The sequence below is a fragment of the Danio rerio genome, chromosome 16 (assembly GCF_052040795.2).
Source record: "Danio rerio strain M-AB ecotype USA chromosome 16, GRCz13ab, whole genome shotgun sequence".
NCBI classification, from domain to species: Eukaryota; Metazoa; Chordata; class Actinopteri; order Cypriniformes; family Danionidae; genus Danio; species Danio rerio.
The window spans coordinates 14,137,501-14,162,598 of record NC_141036.1 but is presented as its reverse complement, the minus strand read 5'-3'; the positions used below and the strand labels follow the sequence as shown (position 1 = coordinate 14,162,598).

Below are 25,098 nucleotides of genomic sequence, written 5' to 3'. Positions count from 1 at the left end.
GTCATGTTCACTGCTTGAAAGAGACCGACAGATAACACTTTTCTGAAAAAATCTTTTGTTCTCAATGAGCATGTAGAGTTGAAACAGATTTTTTTCTTCCTTTTTTAATAATAAAAAAAAAACATCAAAATCTGATGAATATTATAATATTATACGAGTAGGCATGGGCCGGTATAAGATTCTGATGGTATGATAACCTTGGATAAAAATATCCTAATATTAGTTTCCTAATATAGTGATTACTTCTCTAAAGTATTTTAAATATCTGTGAAAAAAAAAGACTTTTTTTCCCCCTTTGAACACAACAGATTTTATTTTGAGGAACATTTCAAATATTTTGTAAACATGTCAGGCTAAATAGTTCTGCTGTCTTTATTAGTTTCAAAAACACAGACTCATCACAATTTAAAACAACTTTGGATATATTTTTCTGCTGGAGATACTATTGTCCTCAAAAAAGTCTTACATATACTGTAGGAATGGTATAGCAAAAGATTTTGACGGTTTTAAAATCTTGACTTTTTTCAAATGGTGGTAAACCTTGCAAACTGTTATCGTCTCATTTGCATGAAATCTGCACACAGGCAGAAATCCAGATTTTTTTTTACAGCTCTTTGAGTATTTATTTACTGATGTAATGTACAGTTGAAGAATTATTAGCCCCCGTTTATTTTGTTCCCCAATTTCTGTTTAATGGAGAGAAGATTTTTTTCAGCACATTTCTAAACACAACAGTTTTATTAACTCATTTCTAATCACTGATTTATTTTATCTTTGCCATGATGACAGTAAATAATATTTGACTAGATATTTTTCAAGACACTTCTATACAGAGTGAAGTGACATTTAAAGGCTTAACAAGGTTAATTAGGTTAAATAGGCAGAATTGGGTAATTAGGCAAGTTATTGTATAATGATGGTTTGTTCTGTAGACAATTGAAACAATATAAAGCTTAAAGGGGCTAATAATATTGACCTTAAATGTTTATAAAAAATTAAAAACTGCTTTTATTCTAGCTGAAATAAAACAAATAAGACTTTCTCCAGAAGAAAAAAAATAATCAGACATACTGTGAAAATTTCCTTGCTCTATAATTAAAAAGGAAAAAAAATTCAGAGGGGGGCTAATAATTCTGACTTCAACTGTATGTGTGTGTTATACAATCATATATATATATATATATATATATATATATATATATATATATATATATATATATATATATATATATATATATATACATACATACATACATATATATACATACATATATATACATACATATATATACATACATATATATACATACATATATATACATACATATATATACATACATATATATACATACATACATACATACATACATACATACATACATGCATACATACATATATATATATATATATACATACATACATATATATATATATATATATATATATATATATACATACATACATATATATATATACATACATACATACATACATATATATATATATATATATATATACATATATATATATATATAATTATTATTTTTGTTCTTTATTAAATATTTCCTAAATTATGTTTAACAGAGCAAGGACATTTTCACAGTATGTCTGATAATTTTGTTTCTTCTGGAGAAAGTCTTATTTGCTTTTTTTTTTTTGGCTAGAATAACAGCAGTTTTTAATTTTTAAAAATATCTAGTCAAATATTATTCACTGTCATCATGGCAAAGATAAAATAAATCAGTTATTAGAAATGAGTTATTAAAACTGTTACGTTTAGAAATGTGTTGAAGAAATGTTCTCTGTGTTAAACAAAAATTGGGAAAAAAATAAACAGGGGGTTAATAATTCTGACTTTAACTGTTTATAGTTTTATATTTACTTCAGTAATATTATTGACTAGTATACAAAAGTTTATGCAATTTACAACAATTTGTAAAGTAATATCATCTTTCTTTTAGAAGATATAAAATATGACCCTTGCTTTGTTTACCAAACAAGAGGATCTAAGTTAAAAGTAAAAAAAAAAAAGGTTATAGAAATAGCAAGTTTAAGTTTAAAAAGATAATTTTCCTATTTTTATGTATTTTATTTTTTATTTAATGTTTTAAGTTTTCAGTTACTATACTCCTAAAATCACTTATAAAAATCTGCAGATTTATTTATTATTTATTATTATTATTTGTTTTACAAAATTGAGAGCAGAAATAGTAAAATATGTCTCCAGATTCTATCTGGTGCTTTGAGACCTCAAATACAACTGTATCAAATATGATACAAAACGTAAGCTCACAAATGCACTATTTTATTACATAGTTTAACTGAGAATCATTAAATTTAGGATTCTCAATTAAAAAATGTTTCATTTGATAAATATGTTAGTTTTAGCATTTATAAACAGCCGATACAAAACCACCAGACTTGTGGATGATTCAGAATGCTCTTTTAACAGGCACCATTTAGTAATTAATCATGCAATGACATCATTACAGCCTCAAGAAGTGGAAGAAATTTGGTTTCGAGGAAAATGAACAAATACATATGAGTCACGCATACCTAAATATTCCGCTCATCCATCTATATACACTTAAAATGGCACACCTGCACACTCTTTCAGCCTGAAATAAACAACAGGCCAATCTCTCTCTCTCTCATAAACAAACGCACTCTACACAGAAATAGTTCTGAAGATGTTGAATCCCGACAGCGCTGTGGAAATGAGGACTCCGGGAATCTGCGGGTGCCAATGGAGCTCCTTCACTTCTTTCTGGCCCTGGTGAAGGAACAGTAGCTGTGGCGGCAGCTGTTTTACATCCTCTGCTTGTCCTCCCATGTCACATGACTCCACCGACAGATCCCATTGGCTGATAACATCATCGGCTCCAGAGGCGGCAAACACACTGGAGTCAACGGGGCTCCACTGCACTGACGTTACAGGTGCACTGTGCTGCTTAAAACTGGCCACCGGACGTCCAGACTGAGAAAAAAATCAACACAACAGTGACCCGTTAATAAATGCAGAAATAATCAACATTCCACTTCAAATAATTAGGTTATAAATTGTTACATTTTTTCTGTGTCATTTTAGGTGGCTTCACTTTTTGCAATGAATACTGTTCTTTTTGCAACAAAATACTATTAAAAAAATAAATCATTAGACAGCACAAAAGACATTATAATAAACAAAAGCTTCCTTAGCAACACAACAGTATTATTGCACTATAGGAATATACGCTATTTGAAAATACTATTAAAAAAATAAGAGTTTTTTTTAATTGTAATAATTTAATAATATTGCATTACTGCTTTACAATATTATTAAATAAATGCAGTTCAGGGAAGCAGACTTGAAACAAAAAGTCTTGCAGATGTTTTTAGCCAAATTTTATTCCACTGATGGCATGGATTTTCTGATGGATGTCCACGCCAGGATGGAGTGACACATGTCCTTTATCATGTCTTTATCATTATTAATAAAGTTGAATCTTTAAGGGCCTATACTATATGGTGACCTTATGGCCCGTTTCCACTGAGTAGTTTGGTACGGTTCGGTTGGTACCACTTTTTCGGCACCTTTTCGAAAGGGTACCAAAAGGCAAAGCTAGATGCGCAGCTGAACACTATTGCTTTACAGAGATACGTCATTCACTTGCGCAACAAGCCAGAATGAAAACAAAGGATCCGCCATGTTTAAAACGCACACTTACACAGCCGAGAGATGTTTTACAGCGTAATTATTTACACATATAATAACGAGCCATGGTCGACAATGGCTCAAACAAACATTGTGACCAGACTGCAAAGGAAAATTGGAGTAAACATCTAAAAAAACAAAGAAATGGAAAAGACAGAAAAGCAAGCATGACGGCCACTGGACTTGACCGAATTAAAAGACATTGTTTGTTTTACACGTATGGCTGGTATTACGATGTTCATTAAATTTCAGGGAATTACTGCAAAAACAAAAAACAAAACTAGGGGTCTGACATATGCACGCACCCACCCACCCACGAGGAAGTTTTCTAAGTCTATCTGTGTTCAATCAGGTTTAAACACCTATATGTATGAAGCAGTTAAATGACGTTATGAAAGAGTATAACTGTTGATGTTTGTGATTGTAAATGGAGCGGCCTAAGAACTCATTGCGAGTGTTGAAGCTGGCTTCTGCTGATGAAACCGCAGACTATCTTCAGTAAACTTTCTATAATTGAATCTCTGACTCCGGCTCTTCTTCATCAGACTGGTCATTTTGGGTTCAAACTGTACAATATCCCTACACCACAATGATTTAAAAACTAAAATACATATATAATACAACTATATACACAAAAAAAGGCACTGGCTTTTTGTTCAAACTACTTATTTGAAATGGTCTAAAACAACAATTCTTAAGTTTTTTTTTGTGGGAGTACCTAATTGACATGTTACTTCAATTTGTAAAAGCTAATAAGTTAACTTAATTCCTTCATGTTGCCCCAACACAAATCATTTGTGTGGAACCCAGCATTTTTACAGTCTAAGCTCATTTTTAACATCCTGACTTAGCAAATGTCAGATGCCTTGAAACAACATACTTGACAAACAAATCACATAACAAAGACAGCCTCTTTATGCATTTCCCGACTCCATTTTTTACTTAAAGGGACAATTAATCTAAAAATGAGAATTCTGTTGTCATTTACCCACCCACGTCTTATTCCAAACTAGTTTAAGTTTCTTCTGTTGAATGGAAAGGAGATGTTTTGAAGAATGTTGGAAACTGTTACCAATTAAGAAAGAAAAACACTATGGAAGTCAATGGTTACAGGTTTCCAACATTCGTGTTCAACAGAACAAGGGGAAAAAACTGAAGTTCAGAAAAACTCTATGATGAGTAAATGAGGACAGAATTAAAATTCTATTCTTTTAATCTGAAAACAAAACAACAACAACAAAATGTTTGTGTCCTCTTGCTTTTGCTCACCTGAAACTGCCTTAAATCCCAGACCTTGAGGAGGCCATCATCTCCTCCGGACAATATAAAAGGTTCAGTCCGGTTCCAGCTGATAACATTGACATCTGAAGAATGAGCCTCATTGGCTGAAAGCATGGAATTGGGTGGTGCTCTGATGTCCCATATGCGAATGGACTGATCCACTGAACATGAAGCAAAGACCTGGAGAGAGAGTGAATTTACCCATTTCATCCACTTTTTAAAGAAATTAAAATGTTAATATGGTTTTCTCATTAGAATGGCATACCGTGGCTTCAGTAGGAGACCACTGCAGGTCTTCAACAGACTTGCTGTGTGAGCTGAAAGGCCGCTGGTCTATTTTCCATGTGCCGCCCTCCTGTGGCTCCCAGACATGAATGTTCTTCTTACAGTCGCCACTCACCATGCGTCCTGAGGTAAGTGAACGTGAAAGGATTATGTAAGTCAGATTCTAGAGCAGCAGTCCCAATAATCTAGACACCTTATTATCTATTCATAAATGTCATTGTTCTGCTAAACACAAAACAAGATATTCTGAAGAACGTTGGGAAAAAGAAGCCATTGAAATACACTATTAAAAGTTGCTGTTGTTTTCCAAACATTCTTCAATACATACTTTGTGTTAAACAGAAAAAAAATGGCTTAAACAGCTTTGGAACCAGTGGAACAATAAAGAAAACAATGATTTTACCTAAAAGGTCCTCTAAGATGCTTTAGGGAAGTGGTTCTCAAACTTTTTTTTACCAGTTTTGAAATACAGTAGCGTAGTAGGGCCATTTAAGCAGCTACAGCACTGCACTGTTCAAAAACGAGGCAAATTAATTACTATTATTAAGAATATGTATTATTGTCAGCCACTTTTAACATTTAAAATAGTTTGAACATGAACTGATTGCAGACGAAAAAAACTTCATCGTTTAAATAAATATGTGTTTAAAAGATATGTAAAAATGGCATTGTTGTTGAAAAGGAAAAAGAAAAGTGCTATACTTGTAAAGTAATAATGTAGAGTAGCCTATTCATCAAAACCTGGAAATGTTTAATTATATTCTACCTCTAAGCTTCAAGCATGGCAAAGTTGCTTAAGAAAAAGTGAAAAAGTAAAACTTGTGTGTGGCAACAAAAATACATCTTAAAGTGCAAACTGGTCCTAGAAGATCTTGATTGATCAACATAAAAATGCAAATTGGGAAAAAAAGAGAAAACAGTATGGTTCACTAAGCCTATAGCATCCACACAGCTACACTTAAAAAAATATATAGATGTTTGCTCAAACTACTTATTTTAAATGAACTGAAACAATTAGTGAGTGTTCTTTGGCACAACTTAATTGTTTTATGTTTACTCCACTTATTTTAGTTAAAGCTAAGTTTAAAGCAACTTAATTCCTTCATGTGGTCTCTGGACAAATCGATTGTGTGAAACTTAGCATTTTTCCTAATGAAGCTTTTTCATATTATGTACACAACATGAAAAATGACATTAAACATCACCATTTTTTGACCAATGACTAAAATTATTTTGGCAAACCTGAAAACTATTTCCGACAATCCACGTTACTCACCTGGCACCTTGGGTGACCAATCAATGGTAAATCCTTCTGACATATGACCAGCAAAACTAAAAAGGGGCGTGGCTTCCTTCTCCTGCTTGATGAAGGCTGACATCGCTGTTGAATTATGCACTGCTTCAAGTTGTAGTCGAAGGTCAAAAATCTCCACCTGGCCTTTCTCCGACCACACCGCTGCTAATGTCTGTTCCCCTCGCTGGGTGACCTGTTCAAGTATCAACAGATGATGTTTAAGTAAACTACACGTGACAAAGGGTACCTACTTAGCTAACAATTGATTCTGAAATTTACAAAAGGTCTTTGTTGAGTAGTTTCTAACTTTCCTTTGACACTAGTCTGTGTTAATATATAGTATTAGTAGTATAGTATTAGGGATAGCACACCCAGCCACACTCTCCAATGACCTAGCATTTACAAACCCCAGTCTATAACCCGGATCTAGCTCTGAAATAAGTTTTATTGATCAAATATAAAGTCATTGGCTGTCTGAGGTAACTAGCCTAACATTATAACTGAAATGTGTTTAATACACATTTCACAACCACTTTGTTCCCTATTTGCTCATATCTTCATTTGAAATAAAAACTTGTGAGTAAAAGTTCTGACAGCATTTCACTCGTATATCTGCTTACAGATAAATCTGATAGACAGAGCTTTTAAATGCTTCAGTAACAGAAGACTTTTGACTAGGACCGCATTCTCAATTGAAATTAAATTAATAAAAAGCTATGGCTGTCAGACACATCTTGTCAGATAAGCAAAAAAAGGTTATAAACGGAGGTCAGAGACAGCTTCAGATTGGCTTGTCAGCTCTGAGTGGGTGGGACTTTAGCTCAAAGTAAGCTGTACACACATTCTAGAGGTTTCATTTACTTTACTGTCTTGTACACGACACAGTCCAACCTTTTGGGTTTTATGATTGTCTATATCTACCTAGTCACAATAATCATTATATCGACTTGGAGATGACCTCGATCATTTTTGCCGTTGCAAAATTTAACTAAAACAGACGGTTAGATGTAGCTAAAATGAATTGAATTTCATGTTTAACCACTATAGAGACACGCACCAGAGTCAGTGGTCGATTTCAGAAGCAGTAGCAGAGTTAAGGCTGTTCTCAGTGGGTTCATGAGCAGTGAACACTCCTGACTCACACGGACTCTTCATTCTAAGTGAATTTAAGATCATATTTATAGTTTACTATTAACTATTTATTTATCAGAATTAAGTAAATTTTGTAATGATTAATTTGGTGGTTCATTTCGCTGTGGCAACCTCTGAAATAGAGACTAAGCTGAAGGAAAATGAATGAATTAAAAAAACAAGTGTGCTGTACACAACCAAATCGAGTTTAGACTAGTGTTTTTGAATATTAACATGCAAATATTATTTTTCTTGTTTCCCAGTTAATTTACAAATAACCCATTTTACAATGACATTTACGTTTCACGCGATGTCTCAACCGTGTCAAATTATACAGGGTGGGCCATTTATATGGATACACCTTAATAAACTTATTGGGAATTTCACATGAAAAACAATAGTGTGCTTGGTTTTAAACGTAACTTTATTCTTTCATGAGTTGTTTATAAGTCCCATCACAAATACTAATGTGTCACAAACAGGACATTAATATCACCAACCATTCCCATTTTATTAAGGTGTATACATATAAATGACCCACCCTGTATAATGGGACATTTACCTAATAGGTCATTTAATATTATTTATAATAGTACAATAAGCTTTTTAACATCAAATTATAAAATTTAAATGACCTTAAGAATGACAAGTGTTTATTTGCATTACTATGCCGTTATATAATCATTATATAATCAGTGGCATAAAATGATCTCAAAATAACAATAATATATTTTAATCGCAACAAATTCTGTGACAATATATCACACAACAAAAAATTCTTATCATGACAGGCCTACACCTACCCCAACCCCACAATAACCTGTTGTGTTTTATTAATGACTACTATACCTACACCAACCCTAAACCCAGCCCACCTGTGGCATAAGTCAATTGCACTTGGAAGTCTCCTTGCTGCAGCGATGCCTACTTGAAGTTGTGTGATCTGTAGTAAATGTCCAAGTAAAAATCCTAGTACCCGTTAATAAATAAACCGCTTTCATTGATTAGGTATGGCTATTAACCACTCGATTAATGAATAATGTCTAAGAAGGATTTATTTCAAACACTCAACTGAAGTTATGAAGTATGTTTGAAGTAAAAAACATGTTATTATTGTGGTATTTTCACATCCTTTCAGACATGGCAGTCATAGTGCACTGAGAAACAACACAAACACTGGTCAAATCACAGAATGAATATCTTCTATTTCATTATCATCCAATAAATCATCTGCATTTAATATTATTTTGCAAAGTTTATCAGCACATTAGCGGCAAGAGGTGCTATTTGAAGTTTGCATGTTCTCCCCACGTTTACGTGGGTTTTCTCCAGGTGCACCGGTTTCTGCACAGTCCAAAGATATGTGCTATAGGTGAATTGGGTAATCAAAATTGTCTGTAGTATATGTGTGTGTGAATAAGTGTGTATGGGTGTTTCCCAGTGATAGGTTGCAGCTGGAAGGTAATCCTGATTAGTAAAGGGACTAAGCCGAAAAGAAAATGTCAGTGCATTACAACAGTGTGTTGTAAATGTTGATACACCTGAAAGCACATGCTTGAGACTTGCTGCTGATTACAGTACGGCTTTACTGAGAAACACACACAAATCACCTTAGATTAATCATGCAGACCTACTTTTGAGTGGACTCAATTCAATTTCTGACTTGTACATAATGCTTAAAACCTTGGAAAACATGTACATTACAAAACTGTAATGAACCAAACCATAAGGAGTAAAATAGACTTACTCTGACTCTATTGATGCCTCCATAATGTGGCATCATGGCCAGCTCCAACTGTGGTTTCTTATCTTCGTCTTCGTCGTCTTCATCTTCGTCACTTTCTTCATCACTGCTTTTGTCTTCATCTTTTTTTTTCTCAGTTCCCTGAAGGTTGTGCATGCGCATGACAATAAGCCTGGATAGAGATTGAGAAAACGTCATCATCTCTGAGTCCTGGTTGGGAAAGCCAAACATTAATTCATTCATTTTCTTTTTCGGCTTAAGCCTGGTTTATACTTCTGCGTCAAGTGACCGGCGTAACCCACGGCACATGCAACACGTGTAGCTGTGCATTTATACTTCAGCGCCTCTCTGTTGGTCTGCATTAACACTTCCGAAACGCTAGTTGGCAGTGATGTGTAAATGTTTCTCTGTGTCGAGTTTCTTTGCTGGTGTTTTGCTTTTCCTATACACTTCCTGAATTCACAAGTGGCTCAAACTCGCTCATTTTGAGGCAGGAACCGGTGGATGTGCAACAACTTAAACTATGAGGTAAACACAAAACAAAACTTTTCATTCGGAGCTCCTTCACAGGACTCCACACTTGTAAACAATCGCTCCATCGGGGTTGCGCCATTCGCATGGCTCTCGGTCCCGCCCAGACTCGTCAGCGCTACCAAGCAGACCAATCACAGAGCTTGTGCTACGCGTCGTTGCGACATGTAGTTACATTTTTTGAAAGGTGCACTTCAGCAAAGCCCTACGCCGTGGCCGTCGGCTATGAGTCAACGCCATAGCATACGCGTGCATTTGACGCAGAAGTATAAATCAGCCTTTAGTCCAGGGGTCACCAATCTCGGTCCTGGAGGGCCAGTGTCCCTCCAGGATTTAGCTTCAACTTGCCTTAACACACCTCCCTGATTGTGTCAAGTACATCTAGTAAGACCTTGATTAGCTTGTTCAGGTGTGTTTGATTAGGGTTGGAGCTAAAATCTGCAGGACACTGGCCCTCCAGGAACAAGTTTGGTGACCCCTGCTTTAGTCCTTTAATCAGGGGTTGCCACAGCAGAATGAACTGACAACTTATCCAGCATATATTTTACACAGTGGATGCCTTTCCAGCTGCAACCCAACACTAGGAAACTCCCATACACTCTTGCATTTACACACACTACAGCCAATTTAACTTATCGAATTCACCTGTACAGCATGTCTTTGGTCTATGAGGGAAACCGGAGCACCCCGAGGAAACCCACGAGAACATGCAGGAATCCAAACATCATAAACTTATATTAAAATAATAAAGTAGCGCTGTGAGTTCACCTGTTGCTGAGTGCAGTGTCTGCCTGTGTTCCAGCACACAGCACCATAGAGAGGGGAAACTGCTCTCTCCTGTCGCCTTCTCCATCAAGCACTACATCAAAACTCAGACATGGAGCACCTGCAGAAGAAACACAAGTTCACCTATTATAGGGAGTTTCACAAGAAATAAACAAAATCGACATACATTATTATAAACATACAAGTTGTTGTTTTCATTATTTTAAGTTGAAAGATTCTTAAGAAACTTATGCATGACTTTGTTTTACAGCATTTTATGTTGATTTAAGTATAAAAATTAATTACTACTATTAAAAACTGTTTATCTGAATGGTTTTACTGTATAATACTTGGATTTGGAGAGGATTATCATCAATGGAAAAAATAAATGCATTACTTTATAATAGGGCTGCATGAAAAAACTGACATTGTGATATTTCGTTTTTTGTGATATACTGTACATTGCGATATGAATATAATTTCACAAAAGATGACCGAAATAACTACTAGTAAAGAATTAATACATCAGCATAAAACAAACAATTTGCAAGCAAAAATGAACATAGTAGAAAATGGATTTACAAAAATGTTTTATGGTTTGTCTGTGGAGTTTAACATAAATTCAACGTTAATCAAGTATATCGTCTACATTGTATAAATAATTAAATACAATTTAATCATTGTTACATTGAATTTTTTGGTTTAAGTTTGCTTGATATCTTAGTCACAGTTCCTTAAAACATACCCAAGTAAAAATCTTTCACTCTAGGGTGCTCCACAAATCATGTTCTGAATTGTGGTTTCTGGTCATCCTGCGATGTGACTAATGCAAAAGTGCACATTGCGATAATTACAGCATTAAGAATGTGACATTTGCAGTAAAAACTCAAAACATAAAAACACACAGAGAAAGTATATGTTAACATTATATTTAAACACCGGTTTATATTCTCCAAAACAACTAAAGACAGACTTCTGGGATGAGAAAAATATCAATCTGAAAACATTTTTTATACTTTAAATGAGAAAATAAACATGCATTATGGATGTGACAAAAAAAATCTGAAAGTTTACAGTGTACAACATATTTTATAGAAATTCTGTGAATTAAACTGCACAAGCCAAAAGAAATACTGCTGATTAAAAAATAAGAGAGGCTCTCTATAGAACAAACATGATTGAATTTTATTTTATTTAACGTTTTTTGCATTTATGAGGAAAAAAGCTTCATTATGGATATGATGGATGTGAAATGGATATTTGTGTAACTTTGGTAAATCAAATATAACAATGACAGAGACATTTCTGACAGTCTTGTAAATTACAAGCTCACACACAAAAAAAAAAAAATCTGAAAGGGTTTCACCATTTTGGTTAACACTTCATTTCTTTCATGTCAAGGTTTACATTTGCATGGAATTGCTCAATAATAATAATTATTATTTTTATTAATGTGAATGTAAAAGTCAGAAGTGTGACAATAGATGTGCAAAAGATGTGCATTACATTCTGAAAATTGACCAACTATCTTTCACCTTTAATGTTACTAACATTACTAAAATAACTGACAAAAGTCCATAAGAAAGCTAATTATCAAAACCTTTCAACTTTGCCTCACAATTCTAAGGAAAAAGAAAAAAAAAACAATCAAAAGAAGTGTGAGATATTGTTAATGCAGTAGTAATAACAACAATAGGTAAATTGTTCTGAACACAGATCTAAATATAAAAATATTAAAATTAATAACGATGTTAATAAAAATTGTAAAAGCATAATTTAACAATCCCAAATGCTGTAATCTTTCAACACAATTTTCAGTACACATCCTTTAGAATGCCATAATCAGACCATTTTATAGCTAAGACGCATAATAGGGTACTGCCAGTACCATAGTATGTAACGTTAATACAAAATATCATGGTTAAAATAATAATTATCGTTGCTCAAGTAATAAACAAACATGTTTTGTTGTGGCAGCCTGCTTTTTCCTTTTATTTATTATTTATTTATTTTATTTTTTGTGGAATTATGCAATATACATCCTTGCACATAAATACATCGTGTATGTTTATATTTGGTGGAAACTTCGGGTAGAGACTAACCGGTCTGGCATTCGTGATACATGCGGTAAGCGGAGTGGTCCATCTCCAGCTCTTCTCCCGGCTGAAGCGGCTGCAGACCGGGCACATAGACTTTCTCCTGCCTGTCCCCGTTCTGTTCTTCTCCTTCCATATCATCCTCGTCGCTTTCACTCGCCTCCATGTCCTCAAACTCATCCTCCTCCTCCTCCTGCGGCAGCGTGTGTTCGTCGGACGCGGACATTTTGAGAAAGCGGCGGATTTCCGCTTCACGCCACGTGGTTTAAAGCGCTCGTCTGACGGTGAGCCCTGTACACATTTGGAAAGATCCCAAGCCACGGAGCTTGCGGGAAATGTTGCCCTAGTCAAGAATCTTTTCCAGTAATCAGCATTAGCACTTATATTGTCTTGAGCTTGTAAGTAAGCTTGTAAAAATCTGTGCATGATTTCTCTGCTGAAGAAGTATTTGCAGGCCTTACCTGATTTGATAACAAATAATAACTAATGAAATAAGAATAATATTGGTACGTTATTTATTATTATTATCATTATTATTATATAAAATGTATGGCATTTATTAATTCACTAATAGATTGATAAAATAAAAAGTTGCATCTTTTATTATAATTTAATGCCCTTTAGACATAAAAAGTATGTAAAGTAAATTGTAAGTCAACTAAAATTTGTAGATAAATTGTATGTGTTTGTGTGTGTGGTTTAGGCTGTTACAGAGGCTTGGTCTGTGCTAGTTTTCATGTGGTTTGGCTCAATTGTGCTAATACATAACACATGTACATTTGTACATAACAAGCCCTGCAAATTTAGGAACAAAAGTAATGTGTTTTCAACAATAAAATTTCATTTGTTTGCTGACTGGACAATTATCTTACAAAAAACTAACCAGTTTAGTCATGGCATTTGTAGATTTACTGCAATTTACTGCATTTATGATAATAAATACAACCAAAAATATGGCTACACTTTAACTATAGGCTAATAATGCAGTAAAAAATGACAAGGGTTGTGTTTCATGCATGTGTTTAAGATGTCCCAGCTGGCAAGACTGCAAAATTGTGTGAACAAAAGGTCTCTGTGGCGTCTTGTTGTTTGTACCATCATCTGCAAGTCCCTCCATCCATCTGCTACTAGAGAAAGTCCTCATACACACACTCTGACAAACAAAAGCGTATAGTCTAGATCAAAAACAACTGTAATTAATATTCAGCTCATGCACACGCTGCGTTCACTTTTAAGAATTTATTTATGTATAAAAATCTACAGGTAAAAACAGACAACACATGTACATCAACAACAGACGGATTGTTAAATTCCTTTGAGTAAAACGTGTTTGTAGTAGTAACCTTCTCTACAGGGATACTTGTAAACATGACTTTTGTAACTTTTTTCTTTTTATTTCACAGAGTAGCTTGCATCTGATGGTGCTGTGGTTCCTATGCTACAGTTTTACAGTTTCATATGGCTTGAATTTACTGTAGTAAATAAGTTTTGTTGTCCTCTTAAACACTGAGCGATAAGCGGATACTTTTGGCTTCATGTATAGTTCGCTTTTTCACTACATTCATTGTTAAAACATTCAGTCGACAGGTTTTACCTGAATTATTACGAATGACACATAATTCACAATTCAGAAACACTTGGGAAATGATAGATACAATCAGTGCAGACATGATGCAGAAAAAAAACACACGAGCGTGAAAAGTACAGGTAAAAATGACCATCTTATTAGACATGTCTGTTTTCATATCCTCCCTTTTCCACAGAGATGGATCCATAACTGCATCCAAACATTTTGAGATTATTCAGTATCCCCATGCAAGTGCTAAGCTTTTTTTAGCAGTGTAAAGTGAATTAGCTTCCAAACTGAATCGAGGAGACAAACACTGCAGCTGTCCTTTCAAAGTGAGGCCTCCTTCTGGCTAAATTTTGTGGCACATTTAAAACTGATTTCTCAATTCTCACCAGATCAGTCTCGATGTTATCCACAGAATAGATACGGTCCAGTGAGAAAAACTTGGAGAACGTGACTCTGCATAGGCGTTGGTCGGATCATGTTGTATTTTACTAGTCTCTCCTTCTTTCAGAGGCCGCTGCTCATCCACAGTTTCTCCATTCTCCACTTTCTCTTCCTCCTCTAATGCCGGATTTCCTTGATCAGCTTCACTTGGTGTGGGGAAGATGCAGGGATGCTCTCCGAAAGCACAATCCAAACTGAGCCATCGCTTGAAGAGGGATGAGGTTGAGAATAAAAGACCTTCAGGTGATGACTCAACAGATGGAAAAGCAGAGAGATCTGGAAGTTCTAGGATTTTCTGTTTACAAAAGATGACAAATAACATTGAAGATCTCTAAGTAATCAATAATGTAAATATGTTGCTACAGCATTTTAAAATGATACTTTGATTATAATTTATATATGACAGTACCTCTTTTGCTATGTTGTCCAATGTGTGCGTCAGCTCGCTGATGAACCCGTATTTGAGGTGAACTCTGTTGAGGTGTTGGAGGAGCTGAAGCCAAGAATGTGACAGGATTGCAGCAGCACTGAACACACAACACTACACTCACACACACACACAGACACATCAAATCAAAATTAGGTCTCGGTATTTAATAAAGTTTATAAAAACTGTCAAGATGAGTGAAGATTTTTAAAAGGAGTCAGTGGCAAATACAGGAGGCTATAGTTTTAAAAACACCCTTACACATTGTTTTGGGTAAAATATGTTACATTTCTGGGCGAAGCAGTATGTAGTGCTGTCGACTTACAGCAAGAAGGTCGCTCACTTGGCGTTTCTGTGTGGAGTTTGCATGTTCTCCCTGCATTTGCGTGGGTTTCCTCCGGGTGCTCCAGTTTCCCCCACAGTCCAAAGACATATGGCACAGGTAAATTGAGCAGGCTAAATTTTCCGTAGTGTATGAGAGTATGTGTGAATGTGTGTGTGGATGTTTCCCAGAGATGGGTTGCAGCTGGAAGGCATCCACTGCGTAAAAACTTGCTGGTTGGCGGTTCATTCCCCAGTGGTGACCCCATATTAATAAAGGGACTAAGCCGACAAGAAAATGAATGAATGTTACATTTCTTAGATTTTGCTTTAATGAATAAAGATTAAAATGTGGGGTTGTAATTAATCTTCTAATACTTATATTCTTTAATTTTGTCACCCTTAGTGCTCATCGTCAGAACACAAATGAAGATATTCTGAATCAAATTGCAGAGACAACTCCAGTGCTTTAAAACATCCATTATAAAATCAAAAGATAAATCTACAAGAACTGAGAGACTTAATCCAGGTCTTCAGAAGAGACACAAACTTATATTTAATCACATATAATTTATGTTTATTCACATTTAACTATAGGCAAATTACTGATTTGTAAACATTTAGGATGTGCATGCAGCGAGGTTGCAGAAAAATAAGTGAGAGCTTGCATTTAAAGCGAGGGAATGATATCCAACAAGGTACATAGTTTGTTGTTGTATTAGCGATAAGTGATATTGATTACTTATTATATATATCATTTACATAATGCTTTCAGCATGTTATAACAGCTTGTCACCCAGTGATAACATAGTTATTTAGCAAAATTAATATTAAAGTGAGAGGCGTTCATCCGACAGGTCCATTTGCGATAGCACCCTCCCAATGAATATTGGATAAGACGAAATGGCCAAGCATCCAGCCCCAAGTATACAATCTCATTGAAGCTCCAAGTGATTTTACAAGAGAGCCATGTGAAAAAAAAATAATGTTCTATGATTACCAAGTTATCAAGTTATTACCATGTTATCAAGTCAGGTTAGGCAAGCGTGAACTTACCTGATATAAAATAAGAACTGCAGAGTCGATAATCAAGTCCTTACTCCATTCAGCTCTTACGATGGCTGTTAGCCAAATACGTCTGCAGTTGGCATTTAAAGCAGTGTGGTGTGCAGTAAAATTTTAAGTTTTCTATTTGATTAAATTTTGCATCCTACTGCACAACACGACATGTTTGCCATTGCAATCGGTCTTTTTTGGCATTGGATTATTAAATTTGTTTACTCTATTATAAGCAATGTCCCTCTTTAGAAGACATTAATTAAGCATTTTGGGGTAAATAAACTTTCAAGGAAGAGAGATAAATCTTTAATAGGCATATTTGTTTACAAATAAGCCCGTGTTCATTAGAGTGCTGAGATTGGAGGGTTAAGAATTTGCATTAAATGTTTTTTCTGCAATTTGGATTAACATGTTTACACAGAATAATCCTTATTGACAACTGTTTTTGATACTAGGCCCCAATAATTCAGAAATCTAAATACGTTTATCATTATTGCATCCAACTAAAGAGTATTTGTAATACATGTTTAATAAACACAGAAGAAGATCATGCAAATAAAACGTGCATCATCACGTCACTGACTGGCCCGTGTTGAACTGTCATCTTACCGGCTCATTGCACAGCGCGCTGTCGTTGAAATAGTGAGACACGGCGTAGTTCTTCGGGAACACTTCTGGCTGCAGAATATATATTAAAACGTCAAATTGCACATTCTTTAACAAAGCCAAAGCTTAAACTGTCGATGCATGTGCTTCTCATCGATCATCAAAACGACAGAGCAACAAAAAGGTCAGTAGATCAACGCGAGACAGATAAAACCAACCGCGAACTTTCCAGCAAGCAAATAGGCATTATTAAAAATGCGAAACTCACGAATCCGCTCGTTCTTTCAATGTTTACGGAGTCCTGCAGATTTCTGATCGTCGTCTTCATAAAATCATCGCACCCACTTCCTTGAACAGTCAATATTGATAGAAGTAACAGCACTGAAAGGCAAAGGTAAACAACGTGTGCACCAGAGCGTTAAACGCCCGAAAATTATCAAACCAGACAACCATTTAATACAGTAAATATCTCAAACACCACACGCAGAGCCTGATAAAATATAAATTTTAACGTGCACATCATTTAATCGTTAGTAAAGCGCGCGAATCGCGTTACCTGTTGGTGACATGCTTCTACCGGCCAATGTGGGCCATATTCCCCATGTTCTTCAGAACCGAGTCCTTCTGAACGACAGATTGCTTCACCAAAGTTATGAAAGAAACTCAATCTCGGTGGCTTTCCCAGCAGTAAATCCTAACCCACGTCTCCTTTTCCTCCAACTGCTGCACTTTCTCCCCAGTTCCTCATTGACAGCTGCTCTCCTTTCAGTCCCACTGGCTCAATCCCAGTCAGACATTTGGAAATTCCCAATCTTCAGATGGAAAAAAAATAAGAATTCTGATGGATACCAAGCTACTCCTCTGTTTCCTATGGGATTTCAGTTTCCTGTTTCTTTTACTCCTCGTGCTTTCCTTCCTTTCCAGCCACCTTGTTCGGAGGCTTTGGTTTCTAGCTGGCAGACTTGAGAGCAAAACATTTGATCCGTCCTGAAAGAGCAGAGACAGTGTGGAGGCTGTTTGCACTCTGAAAGTGAAAGTCCTTGCAGTTCAGTCTCTCTCCTCGCTCTCTTTAAAGCTCTCCACCCCTTTACCTCATTAAACAGCATGCACTCCCCCTCTTTCTCTCCTCTCTTTATCAGTACTCAATGCACGGCCTTCCCAGGTTCAGTCTTAGTCATGCAGTCTGTTTTTAATTTCCCCCCTCCCCTCTCAAGCATTCATGTCTGTTGCTCCTTCGACCCCTCATCAGGGGGAAGTGATGACTACGCATATTGGCTTTTATGCTTGCAATAAGAAGCCATGTTTATGTAATTCACTCTTTTCCAGATTACTCATTGTCAGACATGTGATGCCTATATATGATTAATTCAAGTATGTTGTCATTTATGCAGACAAAGCCATCAGTTTGTGGTTCAAACACAGCAGTCACATGAGAGACTGAATCAAAGAAACATTGTTCTTGTTGCATAATGTGTGTGTTTGTGTGTGTGCCTTGCAATAAAAGTGTTGGTAGCACTTACAATTTCCATCTGTAGCAATAGTTAAAGGGTTTGTTTACCTAAAACAATTACTCCACATTTACTCTCCCTCGGGTACTTGCAAACTAATAAGTTTCTGTCATAATGTTTTTTTTCTGTTAAACACAAAAGAAGATATTTTGAAGAATGTTGGAAATCAGTAATATAGACCAGAAATGTATAGGAGATGCAAAGGAAAGACATTCAAATTTACAGTTCTGTTGTCATTTACTCACACTTTACTTTCTTTCCAAGTTTCTTCTTTTGAACACAAAAATATATGTTTTTCAGGCCCGTAGTCAGCGTATTGAACGGGATGGTCCTTTTTGCTCAAAAAGTGGAGCTTTTTGCAGTTATTTTTCTAAATTTCTATTAAATTATGAGGTTCAAATACTGCATTTTAGTGATATTTAAAGCAATAATCTTTGCTGCATCGGCTTGGCGCATGGTGATCATAACCACACTTTTTGATGCAACAAAAATATTTCCAAAATTGCTTAACATACTATTTTACCACAGTGTTTATATAAAAATGTGCAATTAAACTGTTTTATTCATTCATTCATTTTCTTGTCGGCTTAGTCGCTTTATGAATGCGGGGTCGCCACAGCGGAATGAACCGTCAACTTATCCAGCACATTTTTTTACGCAGCGGATGCCCTTCCAGCCGCATCCCATCTCTGGGAAACATCCACACACACATTCACACACACACACTCATACACTACGGACAATTTAGTCTACCCAATTCACCTGTACCGCATGTCTTTGGATTGTGGGGGAAACCGGAGCACCGAAGGAAACCCACGCAAACGCAGGGAGAACATGCGAACTCCACGCAGAAACGCCAACTGAGCCAAGGATCGAACCAGCGACCCAGCGACCTTCTTGCTGTGAGGCGACAGCACTACCTACTGCGCCACTGCGTCGCCTAAACTGTTTTATTGTGCATTTAAAAGTTATTACAGTTTTTTTTTTTAAATGTTATGAGGTTGGAATTATAAATTAAACATTTTAAATAGTTTTGAAAGTGTAAAAGTTTTTTAAAACACAAGTTTATTATCATGCATCATAAAAATATTAGAAATCTGTTAAAACTTTGTGAAAACCAACTAAAAACATAACAAAACTGTGACCTGTAGGTAAATAACAAACTGGCCAGCTCATTTTTTTTTCAGTCAGATTTAGTAAATTTAAATAATTAAAAATTAAATTAGTTTTAAAGACCTGTTCTATCGGTTATTTTCACAATTTATAATGGCATACTGGACTCTAAAACCCAAGTTAATTCTTCTCCTTTGAAAAGAGTTTTAAACTCAGTGTTGAAAGTAAAGAGTTATTTAAATACCTCATTACTTTAACTTAAATGGAGTAAGTTCACAGTACTCTTATAGATTTGTTTTTTTAACTCGAATGGTTTGTTGCAATCGGTTTCCTCAAACGGTTTGAGTTGCCTTAACTTATTGAGTTTTACAATACTCAGTTGGTTTGAGTTCTCTTCACTTATTTAGTTTTACTGTGCTCAAATTGCTTTGTGTACTCAAATGGATTAAGTTCACAGTACTGATTAGTTTTTGAACTTAAATCATTTGTAGCAATCTGTTTCCTCAAATGGTTTGAGTTACCCTAACTTTTTGGGTTTTAAAGTGTGTCAAAAATGGGACAAATAACTCATATAGGGGCCAAATTCTGGACTTTGTCAGTGGGGGGGCGGGGTTGGTGGTGTTGGAGGTCTTTCGAACCACCTGAAACCCCCTGGCTGCCTATATTTTGAAGAAAGCTGAAAACTTGTAACCATTGACTTCCTTCCTGCTAGAAGAGGAAACTCATAAAGGTTTAAGGTGCATAAATGTGAGTACATTTTCATTTTTAGGTCATTTTTGTTTCTTTAACTTTTGGTTTCCAACATTCTTCAACATATCTTATTTTGTGTTCAACACAAGAAAAAAATCTCAATAGGCTTAAAACAGGTGGTGGGTGAGAAAATGATGACAGAATTTCAATTTTAAGGTTGCCTCTGTGTATAACTAGCTAGCTATCATTATTATGAAAGAAAAAATAGTTCATTCCTGTCAATAACACTCTGAACTGATGGTAAATTCTACACTGTAAAAACATTCTGGTTGCCTTACATTTCTAAGCTTAATCAAAATAACCTTATGAGTCCATTGAACTTGTTGATGTAAAATTTACTTTAAACTGCTTGCATAACTTATAAAATTAAGTTAGGACATGATTACCTTAGTTTATTAAGTTACAATGAACTAAAAACATATGACTAAGTTCATAGATTTTTTACAATGTATATTGACTAATATGTTTTTAAAGATTAAAAGTTCCATTTGAATGAACTTTTTTCTCATTGCATTATTGTAGTGCTATCAAGCTGTTATTTCAAATTTGGAGTATCTATAAGAGAGTTACATGGTAACAACATAAATCTTACAATAAATCTGCACAAATGCCTTGTTATCTATGTGCGTCATAATATCCCAGTAATAATACTTCGTCATCAATCAGCGTCTGCAGACAGGAGTGTACGTAAATCTTAAAATCCTCAGAGTGACATCCACACCCACACATTGGCACATTTGGCTGAATTCCTTCTTTCGTTGAACCTGCACTGATGACTTGTTGCACATTTTTAACCCCCCTAAAATGATATGATCCAAATAACTTGATGTATATAAAAGTCTTTCATGGCCACCATGAGAGTGAAAACATGCAAACTTCCACGGACAAATTCACTAATGGGTAAAAATGAGCGTCTTGAATGATATTGGAAAAGAGTTTAATGATTTAAACGATTATTTAAAATGACAATCATATTCATGACTCTAAACTGTTTCTTTAAATACATCATGTTTTAAATTTGAGCAGATAGCTGGTAATCCAGAATGATATCTGCTATTACTGGTGAATAGATTAAATCATATTAACATTGACTGACTTTGACAAACTTGTCAGATCACTTGCCCTGTTGTTCTTTAAGCAATTGAAGGTTTAACAAAAGTTCTGACATGCAGAATATTAGCAGTCCAGAATGCAGCACAGATTAGATGTTTTTTCCCACCCTCTTTGGATTGACAGGAGATAACTGGTTTAATCAGTGCAGAGCAACCTTTTTAATCACAGAAACTACAGATTATTAGCTGCATATATTTGAAGTCAGAATTATTAATTATTAGCTCCCGTTTTTTCCCCAATTTCTGTTTGACAAAGAGATTTTTTCAACACATTTCTAAACATAATAGTTTTAATAACTTATTTGTAATAACTGATTTATTTTATCTTTACCATGATGACAGTAAATAATATTTTACTAGATTTTTTTAAGACACTTCTATACAGCTTAAAGTGACATTTAAAGGCTTAACGAGGTTAATTAGGTTAGCTAGGCAGGTTAGTGTAATTAGGCAAGTTATTATATAATGATGGTTTGTTCTGTAGACTGTCGAAAAATATACAGCTTAAAGGGGCTAATAATATTGACCTTTAAATGGGTTTTAATAAATTAAAAGCTGCTTTTAATCTAAGTGAAATAAAACAAATAAGACTTCTTCAGAAAACAAAATATTATCAGACATACTGTGAAAATTTCCTTGCTCTGTTAAACATCATTTAGGAAATATAAAAAGAAATTAAAGGGGGGCTAATAATTCTGACTTCAACTGTGTGTGTATGTATATATATATATATATATATATATATATATATATATATATATATATATATATATATATATATATATATATATATATATATATATATATATATATGCCCACACATTCAAAAATTTAGAGTTGTATATAATGAATAATTACCCTAGTAAAACCTGATACCTGAGCCTTCCAGTGGTCCACATACCACATTGAAACACTAGAGCGTCCTTACATAAGAGGTGCTTATGGTGGGATGGTCAGGGTACATGCTAGCGCAGTATTTACTGCATCGCTTAAAGGGATAGTTCACGCAAAATTAACATTATGCCATCATTTACACTACAGAAATGCTTTTCTACTTTTAGTTTTTTAGTCAAAATATCTAAAAATTCAAAAAGCAATTTCTTGACAAGCAAAAATATTGTCTTGTTTTAAGAAATATCAAGTCAACATAAGGGGTAAGCAAAATAAACTTATTTTAAAGGAATAACATATTAATCCAAAATAAAACAAAAAGTGCTCAGAGGTAGCTTAATTAATGTGTTGGTGCTATTTGGGTGTGGGATTCATCAGAGTAAACAGCAAAGATAAATCCAAGGTACTCAATAAATGTGGAAAAGAAAACAATAAAAAGCCTTTATTGGATAAGAAACTTAATTTTGTGTTTATTACATGCAAATAGCTTGTTGTTGGAAAAATACAGAAAGGCATTTTGGACAATGGTTGAGGGTATTGTCTCATTGTTTGACTTAAGAAAAAATAATTTACCTGAACACTGACAAAAAAAGTTTTTCAAAATTTTCAAAAAGTAGGTTTTTTGAAGGAAGCTGATACATATATTTTCTTTGTATAACTTGTATTACCTGCTATTGATGTACCGTGGTTGTTATATAACTTACCCAGCCTGATCTCATGAGAAAACGTATCAATTTTACGTTTTGCCAGTTTAGTGGCTAATTCGTACGAATTTGTACGAGTTCAGTCGATTTAAAAAAGTAGGCGTGGCACCTAACCCCACCCCTAAACCCAACCTTCATTGGGGGAAGAGCAAATAGTACTAAAATGTACGAATTAGCCACTAAATGAAAAAGTTACGATTTGCCGTGAGATTGTGTTGGACTTACCTTTATATTGTAAGTACATACATTTACTTATATTTTTTATTTATTATTATTATTATTATTTTGTATGTTGGTCTTGATTTCTGTTGTACATGTAAAAAGCTACTAAAATCAATAAAGACAGTGTTAATAAAGTCTTTATAGACATGGCTATATCTTAAACTGTGACTATGTGTTACGGCAAACACTTGCCTTCATCAGGGTAAGGTTGAATTCATGAGATAGTGTTATTCTGATGAAGGGAAGTGTTTACCGAAATGCATAGTCACAGTTTTAAGTAATAGCCATGTCAATAAAGGCTTTAAAAAATTTTTTCCACATTTTTCAATTGCCTTTGGATTGATTTTTGCACAAAACCATATTATTTTGCTTAACCCACTGGCAGATTATTTTGAAAATCACCCGTGACTTGTTCCAAACCTCATAGGGCTCTATTTTGACGGTCCATGCGCAAAGCACAGAGCGCAAACAATTTCAGGGCGTGTCAGAATCCACTTTTGCTATGTTAACGACAGAAAAATCTGCTTTGCGCCGTGGAGCATGGTCTAAAAATGTTGAGTTTATTTTCTTAATGAGTTATAGGTGTGTTTTGAGAGTAAACCAATCAGAGTCTTATCTCCCATTCCCTTTAAGAGTCAGTTGCGTCGCGCCATGGCACATTTGCTATTTACATGACGTAAAGTAAGTGTAAGTGGAAAAACTGAGCATTTCACTAGCAAGAAAACAGTTAAACAGAGCATCTACTGTGCGAGAATGAGAGATGAATTAATAACTTTCACTTTCGCTCTAGTGGATAGGAAAACCTTATGGGCACAGACATCATTAGCCTATAAATAATTAATTTCGTTTGTTTGTAATTTCGTAAAAACTGTTTCTAAATTCAGTTCTAATTTTCAGCAAGCGAATAAATGAACAATAATAAAGAAGTGTGTTCAAAATGCTGAGTTATATCCTAAAACACACGCTGTGCCCCATATGGTCTAACACCTGACAGGTGGGCAAATCTAAGCTTGTTTTTAATAAAACAAATATAAATGTGGATATAATAAATAATACTGCTAATAATAATAATAACATTATACAAAAGCAAATTGAATGAACTGAAAAAGCCTCCCGAGATGAAGAAGGCGTAAAAGCAGTGGTTTTTTATAATTATGTAGGCTAGAAAATAATATGTTTTGTAATATTTTAATCCTTTATATTTATTCATTCATTCATTTTCTTGTCGGCTTAATCCCTTTATTAATGTGAGGTCGCCACAGCGGAATGAACCGCCAACTTATCCAGCAAGTTTTTACGCAGCGGATGCCCTTCCAGCCGCAACCCATCTCTGGGAAACATCCACACACACATTCAAACACACACTCATACACTACGGACAATTTAGCCTACCCAATTCACCTGTACCGCATGTCTTTGGACTGTGGGGGAAACCGGAGCACCCGGAGGAAACCCACGCGAAGGCAGGGAGAACATGCAAACTCCACACAGAAATGCCAACTGAGTCGAGGTTCGAACCAGCGACCTTCTTGCTGTGAGGCGACAGC

The 25,098-nt window shown here is 35.0% G+C and overlaps 2 protein-coding genes and 1 long non-coding RNA gene across 4 annotated transcripts; all 3 read right to left on the bottom strand.

Annotated features, from left to right (window-relative positions):
* Positions 1-282: 282 nt before the first annotated feature.
* On the bottom strand, positions 283-1,174 carry LOC147840196 (uncharacterized). Its single transcript, XR_015511168.1, has 2 exons — positions 583-1,174; positions 283-540 (listed from the first exon to the last, which is right to left on the bottom strand). It is a non-coding gene; the product is annotated as an uncharacterized LOC147840196 (long non-coding RNA).
* Positions 1,175-2,438: 1,264 nt separating this feature from the next.
* grwd1 (glutamate-rich WD repeat containing 1) lies at positions 2,439-13,045 on the bottom strand. The gene is made up of 7 exons (NM_001003509.1): positions 12,828-13,045; positions 10,729-10,846; positions 9,433-9,601; positions 6,537-6,747; positions 5,241-5,383; positions 4,964-5,155; positions 2,439-2,977 (listed from the first exon to the last, which is right to left on the bottom strand). Exons 1-7 carry the CDS (start codon positions 12,985-12,987, stop codon positions 2,669-2,671), a joined length of 1,302 nt encoding a protein of 433 aa, NP_001003509.1. The 5' UTR covers positions 12,988-13,045; the 3' UTR covers positions 2,439-2,668.
* Positions 13,046-14,045: 1,000 nt separating this feature from the next.
* zgc:174888 lies at positions 14,046-18,524 on the bottom strand. Of its 2 annotated transcripts, none has more exon segments than NM_001113584.3 (5): positions 14,046-15,133; positions 15,248-15,379; positions 17,255-17,323; positions 17,520-17,632; positions 17,808-18,524. In NM_001113584.3, coding segments are annotated over 5 exon segments (681 nt in total). In that variant the 5' UTR covers positions 17,821-18,524; the 3' UTR covers positions 14,046-14,779.
* Between the last annotated feature and the right edge of the window lie 6,574 nt (positions 18,525-25,098).

Excerpts from the sequence above, each read along its gene's own strand:
- grwd1 (NM_001003509.1), bottom strand. The coding sequence starts at position 12,987 with ATGGAGGCGAGTGAAAGCGACGAGGATGATATGGAAGGAGAAGAACAG. Across the intron at positions 10,847-12,827 it reads GTATCACGAATGCCAGACCG|GTGCTCCATGTCTGAGTTTT; the intron begins GTTAGTCTCTAC and ends TTTCTTCTGCAG. Across the intron at positions 6,748-9,432 it reads GAGGCATCAATAGAGTCAGA|GTCACCCAGCGAGGGGAACA; the intron begins GTAAGTCTATTT and ends ATACTTGAACAG.
- zgc:174888 (XM_087285943.1), bottom strand. Across the intron at positions 17,324-17,519 it reads TTGAAAGAACGAGCGGATTC|CCAGAAGTGTTCCCGAAGAA; the intron begins GTGAGTTTCGCA and ends TATATTCTGCAG. Across the intron at positions 15,380-17,254 it reads GCGCGCTGTGCAATGAGCCG|TGTTGTGTGTTCAGTGCTGC; the intron begins GTAAGATGACAG and ends GTGTGAGTGTAG.